Source organism: Schistocerca piceifrons, chromosome 3 (genome assembly GCF_021461385.2).
Source record: "Schistocerca piceifrons isolate TAMUIC-IGC-003096 chromosome 3, iqSchPice1.1, whole genome shotgun sequence".
In the NCBI taxonomy this organism is placed as follows: domain Eukaryota; kingdom Metazoa; phylum Arthropoda; class Insecta; order Orthoptera; family Acrididae; genus Schistocerca; species Schistocerca piceifrons.
The window spans coordinates 217,084,030-217,111,173 of record NC_060140.1 but is presented as its reverse complement, the minus strand read 5'-3'; the positions used below and the strand labels follow the sequence as shown (position 1 = coordinate 217,111,173).

Below are 27,144 nucleotides of genomic sequence, written 5' to 3'. Positions count from 1 at the left end.
CAGCATGTTATCTTGGATGGAGAGCCATTGTCAGATGTAGAAGTAACTTCCGGTGTGCCCAAGGAAGTGTGTTGGGAATCTTGCTGTTCATTTTGTATATTAATGACCTGGCAAACAATATTAACAATAGCCTCTGACTTTTTGCAGATGATGCAGTTATCTATAGTGAAGTACTGTCAAAAAGAAGCTGCATAACTATTCATTCAGATCTTGATAAGATTTCAAAGTAGTGCAAAGACTGACAACTTGCTTTAAATGTTCAGAAATGGAAAATTGTCCACTTCACAAAATGGAAAAAAAACAAAACATAATAGCCTATGACTATAATATCAATGAGTCACAGTTGGAATCGGCCAACTCACAAATACTTGGGTCTAACTCTTTGTAGGGATATGAAATGAAATGATCACACATGCTCAGTCATGAGTGCAGCAGGTGGTTGACTTTGGTTTACTGTTAGGGTACTGGGGAATTGCAATCAGTCTACGAAGGAGATTGCCTACAAATCACTCATGCAACAATTCTAGAATACTGTTCAAGTGTGTGTCCTATACCAAATAGGACTAACAGGGGATATTGAATGTATATAGAGAAGGGCAGCACAAATGGTCACAGGTTTGTTTGATCCATGGGAGAGTGTCAGAAAGATACTGAAGAAACTGAAGTGGCAGACTTGAAGATAGACATAAACTATCCCAAGAAAGTCTACTAACAAAGGTTTGAGAACTAGCTTTAACTGATCACTCTACGAGTATACTACAAACCCTTATGTATCATTCACGTCGGGAGAGTGAGAATGAGATTAGAATAATTACATCACACACTGAGGCACTCAAACAATCATTCTTCTCACACTCCATGCATGAATGGAAGCAGAAGAAATCCTAATAACTGGTACAATGAGACTCATCTTCTTCAATGCACTTCATGCTGATTTGCAGAGTATAGACACAGATCTAGGTACAGAGGAGAGCAGTTTGTTGTGCAAAGGCTACATATGTGGATGGGCACAGCTATGCAGAGAAGCTGGGGGAGATGTATAGTGAGAGAGGGGAGAGGATGACATGCCCAGTAAGAGTGGGGAGAAGGAGACAGGGAGATTGAGGTGGGAGGCTGAGGTGGACAGAGAAAGATGGTGGGAGGAAGAGATGGATAAAGAGAGAGGGGAGGAGGAGATGTGTGCAATATATGTGTCAAATGCATATGTGGGCAACACCATGGGTAAAAGGCTTGTGCTACAATAACAAGTACCCCATGTATACAAAATTCTCCTAAATCACTGAGAATAGGTGAGGTGGAAATGTAGGTAGAGTTATTTGGCATGATCATCATATTATTACAGTGTTGGGCTATGATTATAAATATATATAGGATGTGGCAATCAGTGTTTGTAAAATTTCTTTGTGCTTGCACTTTTTGCACTGTTTTATACAAGGGAAACATGCACCTATTTCTTATATGAAATATCTAACTTCTAACAGCTCATATTGGCATCATTTCAGTCAGGAGCAAAACTTAAGGAAGTAATTGCTCATCTGCATTAAGTATATTCATGTATGGACTCATGATCAACATTCACATAATTTTTCAAAAAAGTTGTATTGCAAGTACCTGCAGATATGCATCATAGCATCTTCAAACAGCACGAGGTTCATCGCAGCCACCAGGTCATTATAACTAACAAGGGCATCCTGAAGTAGTTTAGTTAGAACATCCCACTCTTTCACTGGCATGTACTTAGGTTCACCAATTCCTTGAGCAAAATGGCAAAACAAGTTTGGTTTTTCTAACACTATACTTTCATCCATATCCTGTGTCAAAATAAAAAGCAAGCATTACATTTTTGTTTGATAAGTAATGGCCTACTTAAAATTTATGTAAGAATGCAACAATTAATTTCAAATATCAGAATTACAGTTACATTAAGAGCAGAAAACAATCTTTTGTTGCCATGAAGAATGTAGGTGTATCAACCTTTCCACCTACAAATTGGAATTATTATAGTTTATGACAGTAAATAATTTTTCTGGTGATAAAATTAATTATTCTATTGCCTTATGTTTCACAAAGAAAGAAATAAGTATTTAAAAAATAAAAATAAACATTGAGAAATAAAAAATAAATAATACAACTGTGCAAAATGAAGTCAAGCAATAGAAAGTCCATGTTCGAATAACAATAACACTAGTCAACAGCCATTTTGCATCTGGGATGTGATACATCAACTAGTATGTATTTTGGTGTGTAGAATCTGAATATACCTTTCAAAATGTTCTAGCATCTATCATTTTTTAGTTTTTAAAGGTTTTTTTATTTTTTGGTATTCAGTATTTTGCATTTTACTGTTCTTCTGTTTTGATGTTTAAGTGTTTGTTTTTGATTTGCATAGGAGAGCTAGAAGATGTACAAATCGTCAGTAAATGGTTGGTGTGGTAATCTGATAGTGTGAAAGAGATCTTCAGTGAGTCTTTCCTGTGATAGATACTGCAAAATTTTGTGTTTAATACTTACACTAAGAAAAATGGCAACTAGTAAATCTCGTTGCTGTCCAAACCATCCCGACAACTTTTGTTATGTGTATGGGAAATTCACTCCAAAAGCCCAAAGAAACTAATCACTGATTTGGTTAAGAAGGCATATACACTGTATTTTGATTGTCCTGTTGGTGATCAAGATAAAAATTTTGCACTTCATATTGCCTGCATAACCCATACTACAACCTTAACCGAGTAGTTGAAAGGAAAACATTGAGCAATGCTAATTGCTGTTCTAATGGGGTGGTGTGAGCCTAAAGACCATTATTCTGACTGTTACTTCTGTCTTACAAATATTTCGGGACATTCAAGCAAAACCATACATAAAATAAAGTATCCAAATGTATCTTCAGTGCATTTGCTTGCGCTCCATGATGAGGGTTTGCTTGTTTCTGTCTGTAACTTGAAAGCCACAGAACCAGACACTATGTCAAGTGAATCAGAAAGTATTGAACATATAGAAGTGTACTGCCCTCAATATAAAGACACTTTGCCTCCGCTCTTTAATCAAAAGGAATTGAATGATTTGGTTCGCGATCTACAACTTTTGAAACAGCAAGCTGAACTCTTGGGGTCGAGACTGCAAGAGCGGAACCCTCTAGCTCCAGGGACAAAAATTTCCTGTTTCAGATCAAAAGGTGCTTCCTTTGCTCAATATTTCGATATGCAGAATTCAATGTATGTAGAGATGTCAATGGTCTGATGATGCAGCTATGCGTACAACATAATCCACAGGAGTGGTGACTATTTATTGACTCCAGTAAAACCAGCTCGAAAGCAGAACTACTGCATAATGGCAATGCATTTCCATCGGTACCTTTGGCTTACACAGGAGACATGAAAGAAACTTATGAAACCATGTCTTTGCTGCTAGAGGCAATCAAATGTAAGGATCATGAATGGCAGCTTTGCTGTGATTTAAAAGTTGTTGCACTCCTTACAGGTTCACAGGCTGGATTCACAAAATACTGCTGCTTTTTGTGCCTTTGGGGCAGCTGTGACACCAGGAACCACTATACAGTCAAGGAATGACCTATAATGAAGTCATATGTTCCTGGAAACGTAAATGTGAACAGTACCCCATTGGCTGAGCCCAATAAAATCATTTTGCCTCCCCTTCATATCAAATTGAGCCGTATAAAGACCTTTGTAAACGCTCTGGATTAAGAAGGTGACTAGTGTGATATTATGAAAAGTATCAGCTGCTACTCAGCATAAAGATGACACATTGATTTGCAGATGGGCACAATGAAAAGACTGTTACCTATTGAGGTTCTGGCCACAGCCTACTTCAGAAATGAAAACACTTATTCACACAAGCAAGCACACCTCACCACACACAAGACCACTATCTCTGGCGGCTCCAGCCAGAATTTAACTGTTACGCTGTACAAAAGCAGTAATCCAGAGTAGAATGGAGAAAGGGGAGGTGTAACAGACTATGGGTGGGGGTGAGGATGGGGGGAACGTGAGTGCTGTCTGGCAAAGCATGCAGGGATTAGATTGCTTCAGAACAACGCTGTCAGGCACAGTGCTGGGAAGCTGTGAGGGAAAGGGGAGAGAGTTGTGGGGAGCAGGAAAGGGGAAAAGGCAGTAGGTGTGGGTGAGGTGTGCTTCCTTATATGAATGTGTATGTGTTTTCTTGTCTAAAGTAAGCTGTGGTCAAAAGCTCAATGTGTAACAGTGTTTTCATTGTGTCTTTCTGCAATTTTATGTCTCATCTTCATGGTACGTAGCAATCTATCCTTTTCTCAATATTGTAAATATTGAGAAGTTTATGAAATCTTAAGATTTTGGAACTTTATAATTGTTCCTAGCCAGCTCTAGTGAGAAAGAAGGAAAGGAAAACAATCTGAAGACTGAGTACATAAACATTAAAAAAGCTAAACTTTTTCTATATTTCTCTGCCCACTTTCCGCTGCCTCTCCCTTCCCCTCCCCCCTTGTCATCCCTCATTAATTTTTATCTCTTCTTTGCTCTCCTCAATCCAGACTTTCTTCTTCTTCTTTCACAATGTCTGCATTGTCAGAATGATGCACTCACTTGCTCTCAGCTGACAAACTGACATCATAATGATGCATGTCAACATATCACAGGTTGCTTATTTATTATATAAGGCAATTACAGCAGTGGTTACAACAGCCAGTTTCTCCCAACAAAATTTAGGGAAACTGTCATCAAATGCTTGAGTTTTTCTCTAGTTTGGTGTGGCATGAATACTGTGAAAACATTACATAAAATTAATAAATTCCCCACTATCTTTTCTTCAGTAGTATTTATTAACTACTAAAGACTTAATACATTGATTTTTTCAGTGCACTATTTCATTTGCATTCAAATTTAATTTCCAGATAACCATGGTGGTGAGCCAAAACATCATTCTTGACCACTGCCTGGTGGCAGTGTGGGCACATGATGCGGTAAGGAAAGTACACAAGTGGAGCAATGAGGACTGCGGACTCCTTCTAGCAATGATGTTGTTGTTGTTGTGGTCTTCAGTCCTGAGACTGGTTTGATGCAGCTCTCCATGCTACTCTATCCTGTGCAAGCTTTTTCATCTCCCAGTACCTAATGCAACCTACATCCTTCTGAATCTGCTTAGTGTATTCATCTCTTGGTCTCCCTCTACGATTTTTACCCTCCACGCTGCCCTCCAATACTAAATTGGTGATCCCTTGATGCCTCAGAACATGTCCTACCAACCGATCCCTTCTTCTGGTCAAGTTGTGCCACAAACTTCTCTTTTCCCCAATCCTGTTCAATACCTCCTCATTAGTTATGTGATCTACCCATCTAATCTTCAGCATTCTTCTGTAGCACCACATTTCGAAATCTTCTATTCTCTTCTTGTCCAAACTATTTATCGTCCATGTTTCACTTCCATACATGGCTACACTCCATACGAATACTTTCAGAAATGACTTCCTGACACTTAAATCAATACTGGATGTTAACAAATTTCTCTTCTTCAGAAACGCTTTCCTTGCCATTGCCAGCCTACATTTTATATCCTCTCTACTTCGACCATCATCAGTTATTTTGCTCCCCAAATAGCAAAACTCCTTTACTACTTTAAGTGCCTCATTTCCTAATCTAATTCCCTCAGCATCACCCGACTTAATTAGACTACATTCCATTATCCTTGTTTTGCTTTTGTTGATGTTCATCTTATATCCTTCTTTCAAGACACTGTCCATTCCATTCAACTGCTCTTCCAAGTCCTTTGCTGTCTCTGACAGAATTACAATGTCATCGGCGAACCTCAAAGTTTTTATTTCTTCTCCATGAATTTTAATACCTACCCCGAATTTTTCTTTTGTTTCCTTTACTGCTTGCTCAATATACAGATTGAACAACATCGGGGAGAGGCTACAACCCTGTCTTACTCCCTTCCCAACCACTGCTTCCCTTTCATGTCCCTCGACTGATATAGGCTGCAAATGGGCAAATCCTCTGATGCAACTGAGCAGATAGTTATGGCTCAGTATTTGGGGATAAGCATCTCAAAAACAGTGAAGCTGATTAGCTATTATTGTGCTTCTGTTGTGAGCATTTATGGAAAGTAGTTGAAGAATGGTGTAACACTGAGTATGTGACAAGTTGTTGGACATTCCTGCCTCATCACAGAACATGGTCATAAAAGGCCTGTTGGCCCTGTAAACCAGGATAGGTGACAATCTGTGGCACATCTTACAACAGAATAGTACTAGTGACGGTACAAGTTATTTGGGGAGCACTGTACAGCCGACATTACTGATAATGGGGCTCTACAGCAGATGACAAACATGTGTACCCATGCTTGCTCAGCAAAATTGCCAATCATGATTGCAGATGGCATCGGATCATCAAGACTGGACTGAGGATCGATGGAAACATATCACCTAGTTGGATGAATTATGTTTCTTGTGTCACCATGTCAATGGTTGCACCTGGATAAGTCATCACACAGGTGAATGGCAGCTCGAACACAGGCTCTGCCAAGGACACAGGCCGGTGGTAGGAATATAACGCTTTGGGGGACAGTTACCTGGGCTTCTGTGGGACCTGTTGTAGTAACTGAAGGCTTCCTGTAGGATAGCTGTCCATGTCATAAGTGCAGAATTATGATATACTTGTCTCAGAGCTAGCATAGTGAACTCATGTTGATGTCTTGGTCAACAGAGTTGCCTGATCTGAAACTGTTGGAATACATCTAGGATGCTATTGGGATCCAGCTTTGTACCCGCTAACCACCAGCCTGTAATTTATGGGAACTGTATGACCTGTGCACAGACCACTGTAGTATTGTATTGCATTCCACATATGCACCAAAGTGCTATTAAATAGCTGTTCACAATATTTTGGTTCATTATTGTTTATTCCATCACTTTCAAGACCTAACACCTTATATCTTGATCCTGTTCCTCCTACTTTCAGGAAGAAATCAGAGAAATTTTCTGAAATTATAAAGCTATTTGCAACAGAGCAAGGTGGGATTATCCTGCTTATTGTTATACCCCACTTGATGAACAATATCATATTTTTCTAATGTCCTTTCATTAGCAGTACATATATGATGTTGTTGTTGTTGTTGTTGTTGTGGTCTTCAGTCCTGAGACTGGTTTGATGCAGCTCTCCATGCTACTCTATCCTGTGCAAGCTTCTTCATCTCCCAGTACCTACTGCAGCCTACATCCTTCTGAATCTGCTTAGTGTATTCGTCTCTTGGTCTCCCTCTTTGATTTTTACCCTCCACAGTGCCCTCGAATACTAAATTGGTGATCCCTTGATGTCTCAGAACATGTCCTACCAACCGATCCCTTCTTCTAGTCAACTTGTGCCACAAGCTCCTCTTCTCCCCTATTCAATAGCTCCTCATTAGTTATGTGATCTACCCATCTAATCTTCAGCATTCTTCTGTAGAACTACATTTCGAAACATTCTATTCTCTTCTTGTCCAAACTATTTATCATCCACATTTCACTTCCATACATGGCTACACTCCATACAAATACTTTCAGAAACGACTTCCTGACATTTAAATCTATACTCAATGGTAACAAATTTTTCTTGAAACTTCCTGGCAGATTAAAACTGTGTGCCCGACCGAGACTCGAACTCGGGACCTTTGCCTTTCGCGGGCAAGTGCTCTACCAACTGAGCTACCGAAGCACGACTCACGGCTGGTACTCACAGCTTTACTTCTGCAAGCCCTGCAGGAGAGCTTCTGTAAAGTTTGGAAGGTAGGAGATGAGGTACTGGCAGAAGTAAAGCTGTCAGTACCGGCCGTGAGTCGTGCTTCGGTAGCTCAGTTGGTAGAGCACTTGCCCGCGAAAGGCAAAGGTCCCGAGTTCGAGTCTCGGTCGGGCACACAGTTTTAATCTGCCAGGAAGTTTCATATCAGCGCACACTCTGCTGCAGAGTGAAAATCTCATTCTGGAAACATCCCCCAGGCTGTGGCTAAGCCATGTCTCCGCAATATCCTTTCTTTCGGGAGTGCTAGTTCTGCAGGGTTCACAGGAGAGCTTCTGTAAAGTTTGGAAGGTAGGAGACGAGGTACTGGCAGAAGGAAAGCTGTGAGTACCGGCAGTGAGTCATGCTTCGGTAGCTCAGTTGGTAGAGCACTTGCCTGCGAAAGGCAAATGTCCCGAGTTAGAATCTCGGTCGGGCACACAGTTTTAATCTGCCAGGAAGTTTCATATCAGCGCACACTCTGCTGCAGAGTGAAAATCTCATTCTGGAAATTTTTCTTCTTCAGAAACGCTTTCCTTGGCATTGCCAGTCTACATTTTATATCCTCTCTACTTTGACCATCATCAGTTATTTTGCTCCCCAAATAGCAAAACTCCTTTTCTACTTTAAGTGTCTTATTTCCTAATCTAATTCCCTCAGCATCAACAGACTTAATTCGACTACATTCCATTATCCTCGTTTTGCTTTTGTTGATGTTCATCTTATACCCTCCTTTCAAGACACTGTCCATTCTGTTCAACTGCTCTTCCAAGTCCTTTGCTGTCTCTGACAGAATTACAATGTCATTGGCAAATCTCAGAGTTTTTATTTCTTCTCCATGGATTTTAATACCTACTCCGAACTTTTATTTTGTTTCCTTTACTGCTTGCTCAATATACAGATTGAATAACATTGGGGATAGGCTACAACCCTGTCTCACTCCCTTCCCAACCACTGCTTCCCTTTCATACCCTTCGACTCTTATAACTGCAATCTGCTTTCTGTACAAATTGTAAATAGCCTTTTGCTCCCTGTATTTTACCCCTGCCACCTTCAGAATTTGAAAGAGAGTATTCCAATCAACATTGTCAAAAGCTTTCTCTAAGTCTACAAATGCTAGAAACATAGGTTTGCCTTTCCTTAATCTATTTTCTAAGATAAGTCGTAGGGTCAGTATTGCCTCACGTGTTCCAACATTTCTATGGAATCCAAACTGATCTTCCCCGAGGTCGGCTTCTATCAGCTTTTTCATTCGTCTGTAAGAATTCGCATTAGTATTTTGCAGCTGTGACTTACTAAACTGATAGTTCAGTAATTTTCACATCTGTCAACACCTGCTTTCTTTGGGATTGCAATTATTATATTCTTCTTGAAGTCTGAGGATATTTCGCCTGTCTCATACATCTTGCTCGCAAGATGGTAGAGTTTTGTCAGGACTGGCTCTCTCAAGGCTGTCAGTATCATATCTCCCATTTCATCTTCATCTACATCCTCTTCCATTTCTATAATATTGCCCTCAAGAACATCACCCCTGTATAGACCCTCTATATACTCACAAATCAGATACTGGAGTGTAAGGTGTACCCAGGAGCAGATATAGACTCAGATCACAATATAGTAGTGATGAAGAGTAGGCTAAAGTTCAAGACATTACTCAGGAAGAATCAATACGCAAAGAAGTGGGATACGGAAGTACTAAGGAATGATGAGATACTTTTGAAGTTCTCTAACGCTATAGATACAGCAATAAGGAATAGCGCAGTAGGCAGTACAGTTGAAGAGGAGTGGACATCTCTAAAAAGGGCCATCACAGAAGCTGGGAAGGAAAACATAGGTACAAAGAAGGTAGCTGCTAAGAAACCATGGGTAACAGAAGAAATACTTCAGTTGATTGATGAAAGGAGGAAGTACAAACATGTTCCGGGAAAATCAGGAATACAGAAATACAAGTCGCTGAGGAATGAAATAAATAGGAAGTGCAGGGAAGCTAAGACGAAATGGCTGCAGGAAAAATGTGAAGACATTGAAAAAGATATGATTGTCGGAAGGACAGACTCAGCATACAGGAAAGTCAAAACAACCTTTGGTGACATTAAAAGCAACGGTGGTAACATTAAGAGTGCAACGGGAATTCCACTGTTAAATGCAGAGGAGAGATCAGATAGGTGGAAAGAATACATTGAAAGCCTCTATGAGGGTGAAGATTTGTCTGATGTGATAGAAGAAGAAACAGGAGTCGATTTAGAAGAGATAGGGGATCCAGTACTAGAATCGGAATTTAAAAGAGCTTTGGAGGACTTACGGTCAAATAAGGCAGAAGGGATAGATAACATTCCATCAGAATTTCTAAAATCATTGGGGGAAGTGGCAACAAAACGACTATTCACATTGGTGTGTAGAATATATGAGTCTGGCAACATACCATCTGATTTTCAGAAAAGCATCATCCACACAATTCCGAAGACGGCAAGAGCTGACAAGTGCGAGAATTATCGCACAATAAGCTTAACAGCTCATCCATCGAAGCTGCTTACAAGAATAATATACAGAAGAATGGAAAAGAAAATTGAGAATGCGCTAGGTGACGATCAGTTTGGCTTTAGGAAAAGTAAAGGGATAAGAGAGGCAATTCTGACATTACGGCTAATAATGGAAGCAAGGCTAAAGAAAAATCAAGACATTTTCATAGGATTTGTCGACCTGGAAAAGCGTTCGACAATATAAAATGGTGAAAGCTGTTCGAGATTCTGAAAAAAGTAGGGGTAAGATATAGGGAGAGACGGGTCATATACAATATGTACAACAACCAAGAGGGAATAATAAGAGTGGACGATCAAGAACGAAGTACTCGTATTAAGAAGGGTGTAAGACAAGACTGTAGCCTTTTGCCCCTACTCTTCAATCTGTACATCGAGGAAGCAATGATGGAAATAAAAGAAAGGTTCAGTAGTGGAATTAAAATACAAGGTGAAAGGATATCAATGATACGATTCGCTGATGACATTGCTATCCTGAGTGAAAGTGAAGAAGAATTAAATGATCTGGTGAATGGAATGAACAGTCTACTGAGTACACAGTATGGTTTGAGAGTAAATTGGAGAAAGACGAAGGTAATGAGAAGTAGTAGAAATGAGAACAGCGAGAAACTTAACATCAGGATTGATGGTCACGAAGTCAATGAAGTTAAGGAATTCTGCTACCTAGGCAGTAAAATAACCAATGATGGACGGAGCAAGGAGGACATCGAAACAGACTCGCTATGCAAAAAAGGCATTTCTGGCCAAGAGAAGTCTACTAATATCAAATACCGGCCTTAATTTGAGGAAGAAATTTCTGAGGATGTACGTCTGGAGTACAGCACTGTATGGTAGTGAAACATGAAAAACCGGAACAGAAGAGAATCGAAGCATTTAAGATGTGGTGCTATAGACAAATGTTGAAAATTAGGTGGACTGATAAGATAAGGAATGAGGAGGTTCTGCGCAGAATCGGAGAGGAAAGGAATATGTGGAAAACACTGATAAGGAGAAGGGACAGGATGATAGGACATCTGCTAAGACATGGGGGAATGACCTCCATGGTACTAGAGGGAGCTGTAGAGGGCAAAAACTGTAGAGGAAGACAGAGATTGGAATACCTCAAGCAAATAATTGAGGACATAGGTTGCAAGTGCTACTCTGAGATGAAAAGGTTAGAGGTTAGCACAGGAAAGGAATTCATGGCGGGCCGCATTAAACCAGTCAGCAGACTGAGGGGAGGCGGGGGGTGGGGGTGGGGGGGTGGGGGGGGGGGGGGGAATTACTGCTTCCACCTTTCTGCTTTCCCTTCTTTGCTTAGAACTGGGTTTCCATCAAAGCTCTTGATATTCATGCAAGTGGTCCTCCTTTCTCCAAAGGTCTCTTTTATTTACCTGTAGGTGGTATCTATCTTACCCCTAGTGAGATAAGCCTCTACATCCTTACATTTGTCCTCTAGCCATCCCTGCTTAGCCATTTTGCACTTTTGAGACATTTGTATTCCTTTTTGCCTGCTTCATTTACTGTGTTTTTATATTTCTTCCTTTCATCAGTTAAATTCAATATTTCTTCAGTTACCCAAGGGTTTCTACTAGCCCTGATCTTTTTACCTATTTGATCCTCTGCTGCCTTCACTACTTCATCCCTCCAAGCTACCTATTCTTCTTCTACTGTATTTCTTTCCCCCATTCCTGTCAATTGTTCCCTTATGCTCTCCTTGAAACCCTGTACAACCTCTGGTTCATTCAGTTTATCCAGGTCCCATCTCCTTAAATTCCCACCTTCCTGCAGTTTCTTCAGTTTTAATCTACAGTTCATAACCAATAGATTGTGGTCGGAGTCCACATCTATGCCTGGAAATGTCTTACAATTTAAAACCTGGTTCCTAAATCTCTGTCTTACCATTATATAATCTATCTGATATCTTCTAGTATCTCCAGGGTTCTTCCATGTATACAGCCTTCTTTCATGATTCTTGAACCAAGTGTTAGCTATGATTAAGTTAAGCTCAGCACAAAATTCTACCAGGCAGCTTCCTCTTTCATTTCTTAGCCCCAATCCATATTTACTTACTATGTTTCCTTCTCTCCCTTTTCCTACTCTCGAACTCCAGTCACCCATGACTATTAAATTTTCATCTCCCTTCACTATCTGAATAATTTCTTTTATCTCGTCATACATTTCATCAATTTCTTCATCATCTGCAGAGCTAGTTGACATATAAACTTGTACTACTGTAGTAGGCATGGGCTTTGTGTCTATCTTGGCCACAATAATGCGTTCACTATGCTGTTTGTAGTAGCTTACCCGCACTCCTATTTTTTTATTCATTATTAAACCTACTCCTGCATTACCCCTATTTGATTTTGTATTTATAACCCTGTAATCACCTGACCAAAAGTCTTGTTCCTCCTGCCACCGAACTTCACTAATTCCCACTATATCTAACTTTAACCTATCCATTTCCCTTTTTAAATTTTCTAACCTGCCTGCCCGATTAAGGGATCTGACATTCCACGCTCCAATCTGTAGAATGCCAGTTTTCTTTCTCCTGATAACGACGTCCTCTTGAGTAGTCCCCACCTGGAGATCCGAATGGGGGACTATTTTACCTCCAGAATATTTTACCCAATAGGACGCCTTCATCATTTAATCATACAGTAAAGCTGCATGTCCTCGGGAAAAATTACGGCTGTAGTTTCCCCTTGCTTTCAGCCGTTCGCAGTACCAGAACAGCAAGGCCATTTTGGTGAGTGTTACAAGGCCAGATCAGTCAATCATCCAGACTGTTGCCCCTGCAACTACTGAAAAGGCTGCTGCCCCTCTTCAGGAACCACATGTTTGTCTGGCCTCTCAACAGATACCCCCCCGTTGTGGTTGCACCTACAGTACGGCTATCTGTATCGTTGAGGCACGCAAGCTCCCCACCAACGGCAAGGTCCATGGTTCATGGGGCGGACATATATGAGAGTTACACAGAACTACTAAATCCTTATTCAGGCATTATTTCATCAGTCTTCATTACCCCCTGTACAATATAAAGATGATCAACAACAGCAGTACATTGTTTCATATTAAAACATCCCATTTAAATATTGATTTACGATACCTGTGGGCAACATGCACTTCAGAATTCCATCTTGCTAAAAGTTATTTACAATGTCTATGCTCAGGTCATGCAATACCCATAAATTACAGGCTGTTGGTTAGTGGGTGGAGAGCTGGATCCCAATAGGGTCCACAATGTGCTCCACCAGTTTCAGGTCAGGTGAATATTATGAACAAGAAATCAACATTAGTTCACTATGATAGTCCTCAAACAAGTGTAGAATGAGTTTGGCCTTATGATATGGACAGTTATCCAACAGGAAGAACCCATCTAAAGTATTTCATTCTCCACTTTTCAACAAATGTTTTACTTTTCAAAAACCTCTATATTTCAAAAGTTATTTGTATTCAAAATTTGCATGCTTCAGAATGTTGTAATCTTAAAATGTATTTCTTTCCAAAATCCAGTCACACAGTTTCGGAGCCCTTATTTTCCTGTTTCTGAAATTATGTGCTTTTACTTAAATAATCTGTCAGTTTGTTAATTATTCCAATTACAAGAGTTAACTTTTTCACTTTTTGGCAAATATTGGGAATCCCTGTGCACATTAAACAGAGCTCCCATAAAATAGTGCCAATACTTCGGCAATATCTAATTTTACAGCTAGTAGTTAAACACAAGCATACTTCATTGCCTATTATATCTTTGTTCTTTTTCATTTTCCATCTTTTATGTTAATATTTAAAACAGAATAGCTTAGTATTTTAGCAAATTGTAATTTTCTTTAATATGTGGATCTTTACATATGTGTCGTGGACAAAGCAAGAGTCAGTGGTAGACAAATATTCAATCAATTCAGACACTCAGTTATTCATTTGCACTCACTGTTCAAACAGTACAGTCACTTTGTTATTAGTAAGTCAATGTTGAGTAGTTAAAATGTGCAGTTACTATGTCAGTTAGACTGTGGTAACCATTACAATGTAAGGTTGCGAAGTCTGCTGTCTGTACAGCCACTTTAAAAACTCTGGTAAATCACTCTTATATTATGTGAAATGTTCAATATAAAAATTAATAACTACAAGCTGATCATTGTCATTGTCAAGGCATATGGCACAAAATAACAGGTAAATAACTTTACATACAGTCTACTTTAGCACTATGTGTTGTTCACACAAGTACAACAACCCTGTAAACTTCTCAAGAAAGTTCTGTATCACCCTCGTAACTGGCTTAGTTTGCATTTTCTTGATACCATAAACCTATTTTCAATTACTCTTTTGGCCAAAAGCACAATGTACAGCCACCTATGTAGTGCAGGTAAAAATAAACCTGTATTCTCAAAGCAAATCAGAGGAGGGCAATTTGTCCTCAATTGTAAATGGGATTTTCCAGCTTGTGTGCATTGTTCAGTCAGTCAGCATGCCTCAAAGGGTAATTTCAAGCTGAGATCAAGCAATATTGTCATTATATTGCAAGAAAGGCTTTCAGCTTGGGAAGTTGGCCACCACAGTAACATCGTTTGACCATTAACCACTATCGTGAGACATAAATTATTTAAGATGTGTCTTGTAGTGGTTGCCTATGGTCAAAAACAATAGCTGATGACTGCTACCTACAAATTATGGCACTTAGGTACCCCAAGGAGAATAAAACAGAAGTATGTGTTGATAAGGAAGCTATTAGTCTAGATGTAATGTTAACTTACGAGGGCATGCCGGAAAGTAATGTCTGCAAATTTTCATGTGAATACTCTTAAAGCTTTGTAAATAAAACAAATGTTTATTAACATTACACATCTTTATTCTTCACGTCTATATGTTTATTTCTCAACAGAGACACTCTGGTGATGAACACATTTCCCCCAACAAGAGACCAGTTTGTTGATACCATCACATTAGAATGTTTGACTTTATTGACATAGCCACAAACTCACCTCTTCTTGCACCACTTCATCACTATGAAAGTGAAGTCCTGAAAGGTGCTTTTTATGTTTTGGAAACAGATGAAAATCAGATGCAGCCTCAACACAACTGTATGGAGGATGATCAATGACAGTGAACCCAAGAAATCTGATTGGTGCAGATGTCGCAGCATTCATGTGTGGTCTGGCATTGTCATGCTGAAGGAAATGGTGTTCCATGTGTGGATGAACTCTTCTGTGGCTAGAAACTGGATTACAGCACAATGTTTCTCATGCACTGACGTAGTTATGTTACATACTGCAATGTTACACATTACAATTTGGAGTCCTCTAGTGGCATAGTGTTGTAACTTGTGCCAGCAAAGCGGTAAAGTCGACTGAGTAATATGCATAACAAGTAATATCTCAACCAATATTGAGAACAGAATAAGAAGTTTGGAGGTATTATTTGTTAGCATGCCCTTATATACATGTGCCTATATTTTGTACATACTTATACGTAGAATTTTATACTGTCTTGTATTTTAACAAGTCTTATATCATAAGCTAAACTAAACTCTGCCTGAACAGGCAATGAAGGCCAAACAATACCAACTTACTGCCATGTCATCCTCAGCCCACAGGCATCACTGGATGCGGATATGAGTGGGCACGTGGTCAGCACACTGCTCTCCCGGCTGTATATCAGTTTACGAGACCAGAGCCACTATTTCTCAATCAAGCAGCTCCTCAGTTTGTCTTGCAAGAGCATTCCTATATCATGCTTTTGATAAAATAGGTGCTAAATAAATAAACTGCCCAGCAATACAGTCAACATGTCAACAATGTGTTCATTTTTCATGAGGATAATGCAAAAGCACACAGCTCCCACCTCAAAAACAAATTCTTCCAAGAAGAATTAATGTACTGAATGGAACAGCCTGCGCTACCTGCTGACATGAACCTGACTGAACTTGCTTGGGACCAGCTGAAACTTGCAGTGCACTGTCATACAGAAACACTCCTCACACACTATCTTGATTGCACAGTTTAGATAATTTTTAAACATTTTCTGGCAGATTAAAACGGTGTGCGAGATCAGTACTTGAACCTGGGATCTTTCCCTTTCACAGGCAAGTTCTCACTGACTGAACTATCCAAGCATGACTCACGTCCTGCCCTCACAGCTTCACTTCTGCCAGTATCTCATCTCTTATCTTACAAACTTCACAAAAGTTTTGTTGCATGTCTTGTGAGACTAGCACTCATGGAAGATAGGAGTACTGGTCTGGCACACAATTTTAATCTGACAGGAAGTTTCAAAACAGTGAATGTTCTGGTGCAGAGTGAAAATTATTTCTGCAAATTTTTTTTTGTTAGTGTCAAGTTTTATTTTACCATTCACTGCACCCTTTGAATCTGAGTCCACACACATTTGCAATATACTGGTGGTTCACAACATTTTTTTTTTTTTTTTTTTTTTTTTTTTTTTTGAGAATTTTATTTTCATATCTACTTAAAAGTAATCAGAAAATATTTCATACCTCAAAATTTTTCTTCACAATGTCTAGCTGCATTTTTGCAAATGCTTCGATATCTTTTTCATCTGTGAGCTTGTCCCCATAAACTCTTTGTGTCTCATGCATCCACAAACGGACCAAATCAGTTGGTGCAGTCACACAATCTCCTTGACTGAACAGAAGCCCCTATAAAAAGTATAAAATAAATTTATGTTTTCTGCAAGGGATATGATGAACAATGCTGCAAACACAACTGTAGTGTCAAATGTTTTAGGCAACATACAATAAATCAATATAAGGACTGGAGCTAGCAACAAACCAAATTTAGATAAGAAAAATTACATTATTTGTTGAGAATTTCAGCCATTTTAATAATGAAATAATGAAGAAGAGCAGCCTTAAGACACTAAGAAGTTAGTTATTACATTTGTTAATTAACTTGATGCTGCGCATTTGAATGATAACTCTGTGTGATATGGAATGCACTAACAGTTTATATAAATGAAACACAAATTTCACACATTTAAATATCTGTTCAAACATTCCTGCACAAAAATAAAATGCCACATAAGCGTAAATTCACTCTCTACCTTCGCAAATGTCTGAAATATGGTTCAGTTCAATAGAGCTAATTCGTTCATTAGTACCACTCATAATATGAGTGTGCAAAACCTGTCTCACTGGTCCTAGTCATGAGTGATTTTGTTTTACGAGTTCCACACACTTGAAGTGTCTCATCAATGCAACACAAACCTGACACTCCTCAATATTCATCCCAGTCTACAGCTCTACAAAAAATCTTGCTATATGCCTTTAGCAAAGTAGCTGGTGAACAATGTCATCTTGTCTTCCCTCTACAACACTGACATCAAGCTACACCATGTTTTGATTCCACCAAAATAGCTGACAGTTTGCCCAGTTGCATCCTTGCTACAAAAAACCACTTGTTACATACAGAGGATTCTATTCTATGTTACATACAACTTACAAATACATAATTTCATTCACCTCCATTACTCTTAAAATCTGTATGGGCCAAGTTTCAAGGATTACAAATAGATACAAAAGGTCTTTGACCTTCTTCGATTATGGCTTCGGCGGGAAGAAAACTGAAAAACTTAATTATCTCTGCAACGATGATATTAACAGTTTTCAAAGATGTGTCCACACAATAGAATGCATATTTTGGTTTAATTTAGCCTATTAATACCAAGTTGCACTAAAAATTTTGCTCAAGAATAAACAACTTAAAAAAAAGTATCTGAATTTAAAGAAAATTTGTATGGCATATATTCTGAGAAGTCTCTACATGCTGGTATCAAAATGTCAAAAAATATGGGTTATGGCAAACTAAGCTTAATGAAATGGTACTGTAACACAACTTGCAACCTGGTCAGGGCTACAAGACGGCATGGCAATCACAAAGTGTCAAGAAGTTCATGCCTGCTTTCTTGCAGTGTGTCTCTATTACCTGCTGGCTTCTAATGAAGGAACTAGCTTAAATTTCAATGTCCCATAGTTTAGTTGGCCTTATTTTCGTCAATGTGTCTGTTAATACTGACAGTGCTCCATATTTTGTGAGATGTCAAGTAGGTGATTCTACCTCAAATTCTATAAAAACTACAATTATAATCCCTTTCAAGGTTTGATCTGAGTGTTTTACTTTGCAGCAATGGCAACAATAACATTTCACAAAACATAAATATCAAGAGATAATACCTGAAATACACTTGACAAATCTCTGAGATTGAAGATATAATGAAACTTAACAGCTGTTGGAAGGAAGACCTGTGCTACTTTATGGTGTAGTATCAGCGATGCAGACACCACATTGACAGTGAGGCGCCAAACAGTTGATGGAAAGCGATAATCTGGATCTGTCAGATGTTGTGACAGTATTGACTGGTAAATTGTGTTGAGTGATTCTGTCCCGGGAAAACTGCAAAGATACAAAACAGAAAATACAATAATCAGGGAATGTAATCTGTAATGAATGCTTCAGCAGTAACCAACAGATGACAATACAAAGACTGAATGAGTAATTCATATCACACAATTAGAAATGCTTGAAAATGTGTGTACAACTAATTATTGAAAATAAATGTTAAAAAAAGAAACATAACTGCAGTTATGTGTGAAAGGACAAACTGTATTTTAAGACCTTTATGTAATAACACTACCTCACACGAATTAAATATTACAGTATGAAAGTAAGGTAAAATAAAAACAGTGAATTATATATTTCATTATAAATACCCTCCAAATTATTTATAATATAATTATTCTAGATTGAAATGAAAATTGACCTAGTTACTTTGCAGGATTAACACAATTAAATATTACTGTATGAAAGAAATATGAAATAATTTCTGATCAGTGGATTTGTATTTCGTTTTAATATTCTCTAAACATTATATATGATGCTGTTCAAATGCACTGAAAAGAAATTTGACATAATTAATTTTCACAATTTCCAAAGTTCTTGATTGTTTTCTAAAATTAACTACCTTCTACAACAGATATTTCCAAAACTCACTGCAGAATTCAACAATTTTCATGTCATTATCTATAAGTGATATGACCAAGATGCTCCTCTAGAGAAAAGATGGCATTTAGCTGAAATACATACCTGACAGCAAACACACAAAAATGTCTCTGAAGACGAGGGTTGATTGTAAAACTGCCAGCAGTGGGATTCATACATGCCACATACTGACAGTTGTGAATGTCCTTTAATGAGAGTTTTGTACGATCATACCAGTGACTATAATCCAGGTGTTGTCTAATAAGAGTATGTGGCTGGACTGTTCCATATGCATCTACCTGTGAAGCAAAATAATCATTAGTTTAGAACACAAATGCATTTAATATGGGAACATACATAACGTAAAATTCAGTCTTCATGTGTTTGCCTGTCCTTGTTAATATGTTGTGCACAGTGCTGGGTCATCAGTAAAAAATGATCACCAATACTAAGACCATAGTTACAAACTACGATAATTCCTGTGTTTCTTTTATTTATAATGTGGACGTTTCACCTAGCACCACCATTTGTAAACACATAGTAAGACTGACAGTTCCTTCTTCTATTAGAAGGGAGGATCTTGGACAAAAAAGAGACTGCTAAGATTTACAAATATAAAAAGGTTAAAGGGGAAGTCATCCATGACTATGGGTCAAAGGGCGTAGACAGGATGAAAGGGAAAGGGAAAAATAAGATGATTATCTATACGACTTTTCCGGAGAGTTTTTCTATCTCCTTAAGTCTTACGCAGTCTCTTATCATCCAATACCTCTCTTTTGATAGAAGGAAGAACACCTGGTTCTGAAAGCTAGCATTTTCTGTCATTCTATGCCTTTCTATTTGGTAAAAAGATATTATCTATTAATATTATATTTTCAGTTCATTTATAATTTTGATGACTGTATTTTCTTATGATATGTAATTGCACCACTTTACATCACTCAGAAATTTACTTAATATTGCATTAAAATAATACCTTAAAACTGTAAAATATGTGTGAGACTAATTAGGCATAAATTAACAATAAACAAGGAAAAGGCATTGAGTGGCGAATAGATACACTGATAAAATACTACTAAATATCACTGAGCTACTGGTCTAAGTTCTTTTAAATATGGCACTGAAAGTTCTGGCAAAATGTAAGCAACCAGAAAAATACTCCTATCGGAATACGAAAAACATGAATATGTTGCTGTTTATTTAAAAGACTCTGGGTGAAATGTGGGGTAGCAGCTGCCTCATTCTACCTTTCTGAGCACCTTTAAAAAATTTCCCCAAAATTTTGGCTTGCAAACATATTTGTGTATTTTTTAACATGCAACTCACCTCAAACTCACATAAGCTCCCCTAACTCTAACTCACACATACCCACTAGTCCAGCACTGTAAGTCACTCATACCTATCCACTTCTAGTTCCCCTTTCTCACTCAGTCATTCAGCCGAACTCATTGTCATTATCTCTGTCTGTCTCTCCCTCTGTCCTCTGTGTCACAGAGACAGTTCCCTTCATTCTGTCGTACTGCCCCAGTCTCCCCTCACTGTCACTGTCTCCCTCTTGCTCTCTCTTACTGCTAATATACCACGGTGCCCCTCTCTTTCTCTCACAGCGCCATTGTCTCCTTTGCTCTTTCTATAACACACCCACTGCTAACTATCTTCCAGCATTTATTACTTTTCCATCATTTTGCTGCAGCCATTGTCTTCTTCTCTCAGTGCAAGCAAGTGTGAATATGTTTGCATGCCAGAATTTTTGGTAACATTCTTAATGGTGCTGAGGAAGGTAGAATTAGGCAGTTGTACCCTCTTTTCAGACAGTCTTTTACATAAACAGGAAGATACTCGAATTTTTTGTGCTCTGATAGGAGCATTTTTCTGTTTGTTCCCTTCTTTTCCCTGTTTCAGCAGGGCAAGTAACTTATATGAAAAGAACTGTATTAGTCAAACTAATTATACAGCTCAGGCCGGATTCTACTTGCAAAAAATTTTTGCATGTGCTCCAGTACTACAACATGGGGTTCCCAGATGATAACAGAGGCACTTTACAGTATATTTCTCCATCCTAAGTCACTTTGTAAACTATATTTTCACCTCACACCTATTTTTATCTGTACAATCTCTGTATATCAGAAACAGATTGTGATATGAAGACAATTTTCAAGGTTGTTCAAGATCAGGCTCTTACGAACACACACACACACACACACACACACACACACAAAATTGCAGCTATTTGCTGTGCATAGTCATCTCAAAAACTGCAGCTGAGTTTTGGCTCCCAAAAAACAAAGCTTAGGATGTTTCTCAATAACAGATAAAGATTTTTGAAACTGGGGAGAGAATATACTGCTAAAATTTGAGCTATTTGCTTTGGTTACTTATTATTTAGATTTCGTCTCATGCCAGATTTTGCTTGTAGAAATAGGGTAACCTCTGTATCTTGGAAATGGGCGACGATGTCAAGAAAGTTTTCAAGGTTGCTCAAGATCGTGATCTCAGGAATATATCACAAAAATTTCAGTCATTTGCTGTGCATAACCATCTTGGAATCCTGGACTGGGTTTTGGTCTGCTGGCGATGCCTAAAATAAGAGTAAAAAAATCCTTTTTGTGGGATTTTTCACAGAACTGCCCATTAACTAATAGTGTCTGTCCATAAGTTCTGTCAAGCTCAGACCATATCAAAACCAAAAAGAACCAACTGATCTGCTTCATTTGCCTAAGCAAGAGGAGGTGTGTAATATTCATACTTTGACCTTTTACTGTAGGATAGTGACACTAAGATGATCCTTCTGTCGGGAATACAAAATTGTCTCTAGCACAAGAGTGTTCCAAAACACTTGATCCTATCTTTTTATCATCAATAGAACCTGAGGTATGAGCACAAGAAAATCTCATATTTATGCGTGGCATTTTAGAACATATCAGGTACATATAACAATAATTTAATAGTGAAGGTAAAAACTCTATGTTGAGTCATCGATGGCCAAGCAACAGGAATGAAAACTTCACTAGCTTTTTGATGAAACCTTTTCTGAGCTAGAGTACACACACACACACACACACACACACACACACACACACACACACACACACACACACACACCCGTGCACACACACGCGCACGCGCGCGCGCACACACATACACACACACACACACACACACACACACACACAGATAGAGAGGGAGAGAGTTACACTGTACTGACTAAATACACAATGCTGAATCTGCAGTAAGGCATGTACAGTAGGGTGAAGGGTTGTGTTGGGTGGAGTGGGTGGATGGAGCAAAGAGGCATGGAGTATGAGAGAGAGTTTTAGATGGGTGGATGACAGCTCCGAGGAAGGCAGCAGTTGTGTGAGATAGAAAATGTAGGAGGGAGAGAGAGCAGGTGCACATGACAGGAATGCAGCACATGGGCAATGGAGCAAGGGAATTCATGCAGCATATGGTGACACTGACATTGGGGAGGGGACTGGGAGGGAGAGATAGAACTGGGGAAGGGGAAACTGTTGGGAAGAGGGTTTGAGTGGAGGGGTTTCACAGAGATTGAGGCCAGGTCCATAATCCTCCTGGCCTCAGTTGCTGCTAACCTGCTGCAACCACATCCTCTAGCACCTCTTTTCTCCATGCACCTGCCCCTACTGACAGAACCCCTTAACCAAGCCTAACTGCCTAACAGCAGTCCTTACATTGTGTATTTAGTCAGCACAATGTAACTGTGTGTGTTTGTGTGTGTGTGTGTGTGTGTGTGGTGGGGGAGGGGGATGGCCACTGTTGTGTTCAGGCACGTGTGAATGTCTGTGTTTTCTGTCAGCATCTGACAAGGAACTTAGTCCGACTGATAAGTAATATCTAGCAGTCTTCTATCAATGTGGCTGTCTGCCACTCAATACCGTCTTTGCATCATGAGTACAGTCTACCATTTTTACATTGTTGTCGTTCCATCTTGGATTTCCCGCTGTTTATGTCAAAAGACCATACACACCATTTTGACTATAACATATAATTCTATTTTCCTGAAATTAGTAACAATGGTTTACCTCTGGCATATTCATATCATCAACGAAGTAAATTAATGTTTTGTTGCCTGGAGGACCATAATTTCTTCCTGCTTTCTTCTCCAGTGGACGTTCCAAAATTTTCTGAAGCATCTCTGTTGAATAACAAATGCAGTGTACATTTTTCAGAGTAAAATATCTGTTGTAAAGCGTTTACAATATGATAATGGATTTGGAAAAGAGCAGCACTGATCTCACTTGCAGAATAAAGCTGCTTCTTGAAACAAGTACATGACGACCCATGGTTAACACATTTCCTTACCTGACGTGGTGTAGAAATTGAATGGCACATTAGCAACTGCATAATTCTCTGACAAGTTACACAGTTTGTCACTGACTAGCACTGTTTTCCCAACTCCACCATTCCCTACCAGCATCACTGGTTGCCTCTTTTCCATAAGCATATCCAGAAAAAACCGGACCCTAATGGATTCAGATGTATGCACCAAAACAGCCTAAAAGAAACAGATACTACATGTAAGTTACTATACAGATAAATAGTTTTATATTTTTGTCATAATACTTATGACATTACAGCTTACACAGGCCTTTGCAGTAGTACCATTTGCAACTTACAAAATGAAGTGAAGAAGTGGTAGGTGTTCAGGGGATATACAGTGTCATTTAGGAGGGAAGTCACATAATTTGTGAGGTGATTCTTCATGTGAAAACAAACAAAAAATGTGCTATGAACATGTGTCCAATTTATGATCATTACAGAACTGGAGCAGATTGAATTCTACACATGTCCACAAATGGATAAGAAGACAAGTGTGATTATTATTTACCAAAATGCTGTGTAAACACTGTGGTGGACTGAGTGATGGTGAGACAGATGACTAATCCATCCTATAAAAGATGTGGGGTTTTCCCAACACATAGCAGCACTGTGATGTCGCACCAAGGCAACAGCAGCAAGCGTACTAGTCTGCAATCATGGGCTGAAACAATAAGCAGCCATGAGGTCATGTGGATTTTGTGCTTGAATGTTGACTAATTGAGCAAGTCCACTGTGTCCATGAATACCAACATGCCGCATACGTTCACCCACGAAGAATACGCGGATATGTTGTTTGTGTGTGCCTACTGCAGTGTCAGTGCCCATGCAGCTTCGGCAGAATACCAGAGATGTTTCCCTGATCGACGAATCCCCTGTGCCGGACTATCTCCCAGGAGTTTTCAAACATTACATGAAACCGGAACATTACCTAGTGTACACATAACATTGGAACATGAGGCCATCCAGTCAGTTGAGGAAAGGGACGAGATCATTGCAATGGTACAACAGAGTCCCACCACCAGTACATAACACATTAGCCATCAGCTTAATATTCCTCAAATGCGAGTATGGTGCACATTACATTCAAGAGGCCTGTACCCATTCCATGTGCAGCCCGTGCAACATCTGTATACAGGTGACTCAGTAACGAGACAATAATTTTGTGAATGATGACTATACACAGACGTCATGCAATATACTTTATTTTCAAATGATGTTACATTTAAATGTAGTGGTTCATGAACACCCACAATTCTCATACATATGCAACGGAGAAGCCAAATGACACTACAGAAAAAATATTCCAAATTAGGTTCTCAGTGAATCTAGTGTGGTATGATTGATGACCCAATGCCTGTGTTCCTGCCAAACTGCGTGAGAGCCACAACATATACACATTTCCTGATAGAAGACCAACCTGCACTTACGGAAGATGTGACATTAGAGCAATGATGGCAAATGTACTTGCAACATGATGGATCACCGATTCACTGTCCCAGACTAGTATCCCAGTATCTGAGTAGCACATTTCCTCTACAGTGGATTAGCTATGGACAACCCACTAAGTGCCCGCCAGATCACCTGACCTAATCCTTTTGGACTTCTGTTTATGGGGCTGGTTAAAGGGGGTGTATATGCTACAAAGATGGATACACGTGAAGAAACTTTATCACTTGTATCATCAATGCTGTTGTGTGCATTAAAGTCGGCCAAGATGATGTTTTCAATGTGCAACACAACACATTCTCCAATATGTTGACAAGTGCACTGAGTTGGGGGGAGGGGCTTTTTTGAACACCTCTTGCAGGATGGATCAGTCATCCATCCCATCTTTAATCTGTCCAGCACCATGCCTACACAGCATTTCGTTCGTGGATGTGTAGTCTTCAACCCACTCCTGTTCCATAATCAGACACATGTTCGTAAGACTTTTTCAGTTTATTTTCACCTGTACAATCACCTCACAAATTATGTGACATTTCTCCTGAATCATCCTGTATATTAAAAATAATTGCAGATTTGCTTAATACTAGAAAGAAAATCATTACCTCATCCTGAATCTGTGTGGCACTGAAGACAAAAGCATTATCAGGGAGACGGATTAATTGTTTTCCTCTCCATGAATATTTTATGGCCTCACCCGCACCTACTCATTGGCACGAAATTGTTCCAAAATAAAGAAAGCTGTGTTAAAGTGTTTTGCAGCAGCCACATTCAGACAGACTTATTGTTTTCATTATAGATTTCATATGAATGTAATGTAGCTAGACATATTAATATCAGGGAATGTCCTGAATTAACTGGGACCTCTTCCTCCTCCATTCCACAAGAAAAATAGTATTCTCCAAGAATGTTATTCTGATGTGATGGAATTCTGAATGTCATAAAATTGGAAAATACCCATCATGGGGTACCATTTGTGGCAGTTTTTGCAATCAATGAGACTACACTGAAACAAGAGCTTGAAATGGACACCTGAGATCATGCACTGTTTCTAACTATTCAAAAATATATCATTAGAAGCCTACTGTTAGTCTTAAGTACAGTAACAAACTGTTCAATTTACATCTCTCAAAACACGTCTCAACAGCCAGCACTTTTTATTAACATAAAACTGGCCAATGATAATTTAAATAGCTTATTGCATGTGCAGGACCACAACGACTATAAATTTATTGAGGGAAGACAGTGTTCTGCATAGGCTGTTTTTATTTTTGAAATAAACACTTTATTTCATTCTTTTTCCAAAATAGCTAATTTTGCCCATTGGACATTTTCATAGTACCTCTGTCAGAGTGAAAAACTGTAGTGACATATTTGATCTCCACACATTAGAGGAAGTATCATCTAACTGTATCCTTAATACAAGTTCCTTATGAATGTGATGGTAATGGACACAACTTTCACATATGTGAATTTCATATGTAAAATGATAGAATCCAACCCTTATGTGGTTCTGTGCCACTGTAGCTACATAAACCACATTGAAATCTAAACTAATGGATTTTAATGTGTTTACACTGGCACATTGACAAACAACTGCAAAAAGGTTGGATTGGATTTTACCATTTTACATACGGAACTCACATCTGTGAAATGTGTGGCCATTGCCAACCATGTCTGCACATTGGTTACTGACCATTTTATACATAATTCACGCTAGTTTCTTTGTTCTGTAGATGGAAGGCACAGACTCCTGCCTTTGAAGTCCTCAGCCTTGGATGGTTCCAATTACAGTAAACTGCAATCCATAATATGAACTTTCTTCCATTGCATCCTTACCTCACGAGTTAACAATCATGTCAATTTACAGTGTAGCTTTATCTGATAATATTTTTTTTATTTTCTGAAAATAACAGTGGTGGTATATGGCAGAAAGAATAATCAGCAGATCAGATGGTGTGTGGAATATGCCCCAAAACTGTGTATTTCAGAAAATAATTCTTTAAATAAAATCAGTTTTTAATATACTACATTTCTAAGTCAGACTAAAAAGTATAAAATAATTTCTTCAAGCTTCATACCAGTTCCTAACCCCATGTGCATAGT

At 38.8% G+C, this 27,144-nt stretch overlaps 1 protein-coding gene across 1 annotated transcript in view; it reads right to left on the bottom strand.

Moving 5' to 3' along the window:
- Positions 1–27,144, bottom strand: part of LOC124787768 (dynein beta chain, ciliary-like) — an 834,683-nt gene that overhangs the window by 264,840 nt on the left and 542,699 nt on the right. Inside the window, exons 47-52 of the mRNA XM_047254657.1 lie at positions 23,578–23,770; positions 23,298–23,410; positions 19,363–19,556; positions 18,453–18,672; positions 16,758–16,919; positions 1,612–1,811 (exon numbers count right to left, since the gene is read on the bottom strand). Coding sequence (XP_047110613.1) covers positions 1,612–1,811; positions 16,758–16,919; positions 18,453–18,672; positions 19,363–19,556; positions 23,298–23,410; positions 23,578–23,770 — 1,082 coding nt within the window. The remainder of the gene's footprint in view (positions 1–1,611; positions 1,812–16,757; positions 16,920–18,452; positions 18,673–19,362; positions 19,557–23,297; positions 23,411–23,577; positions 23,771–27,144) is intronic.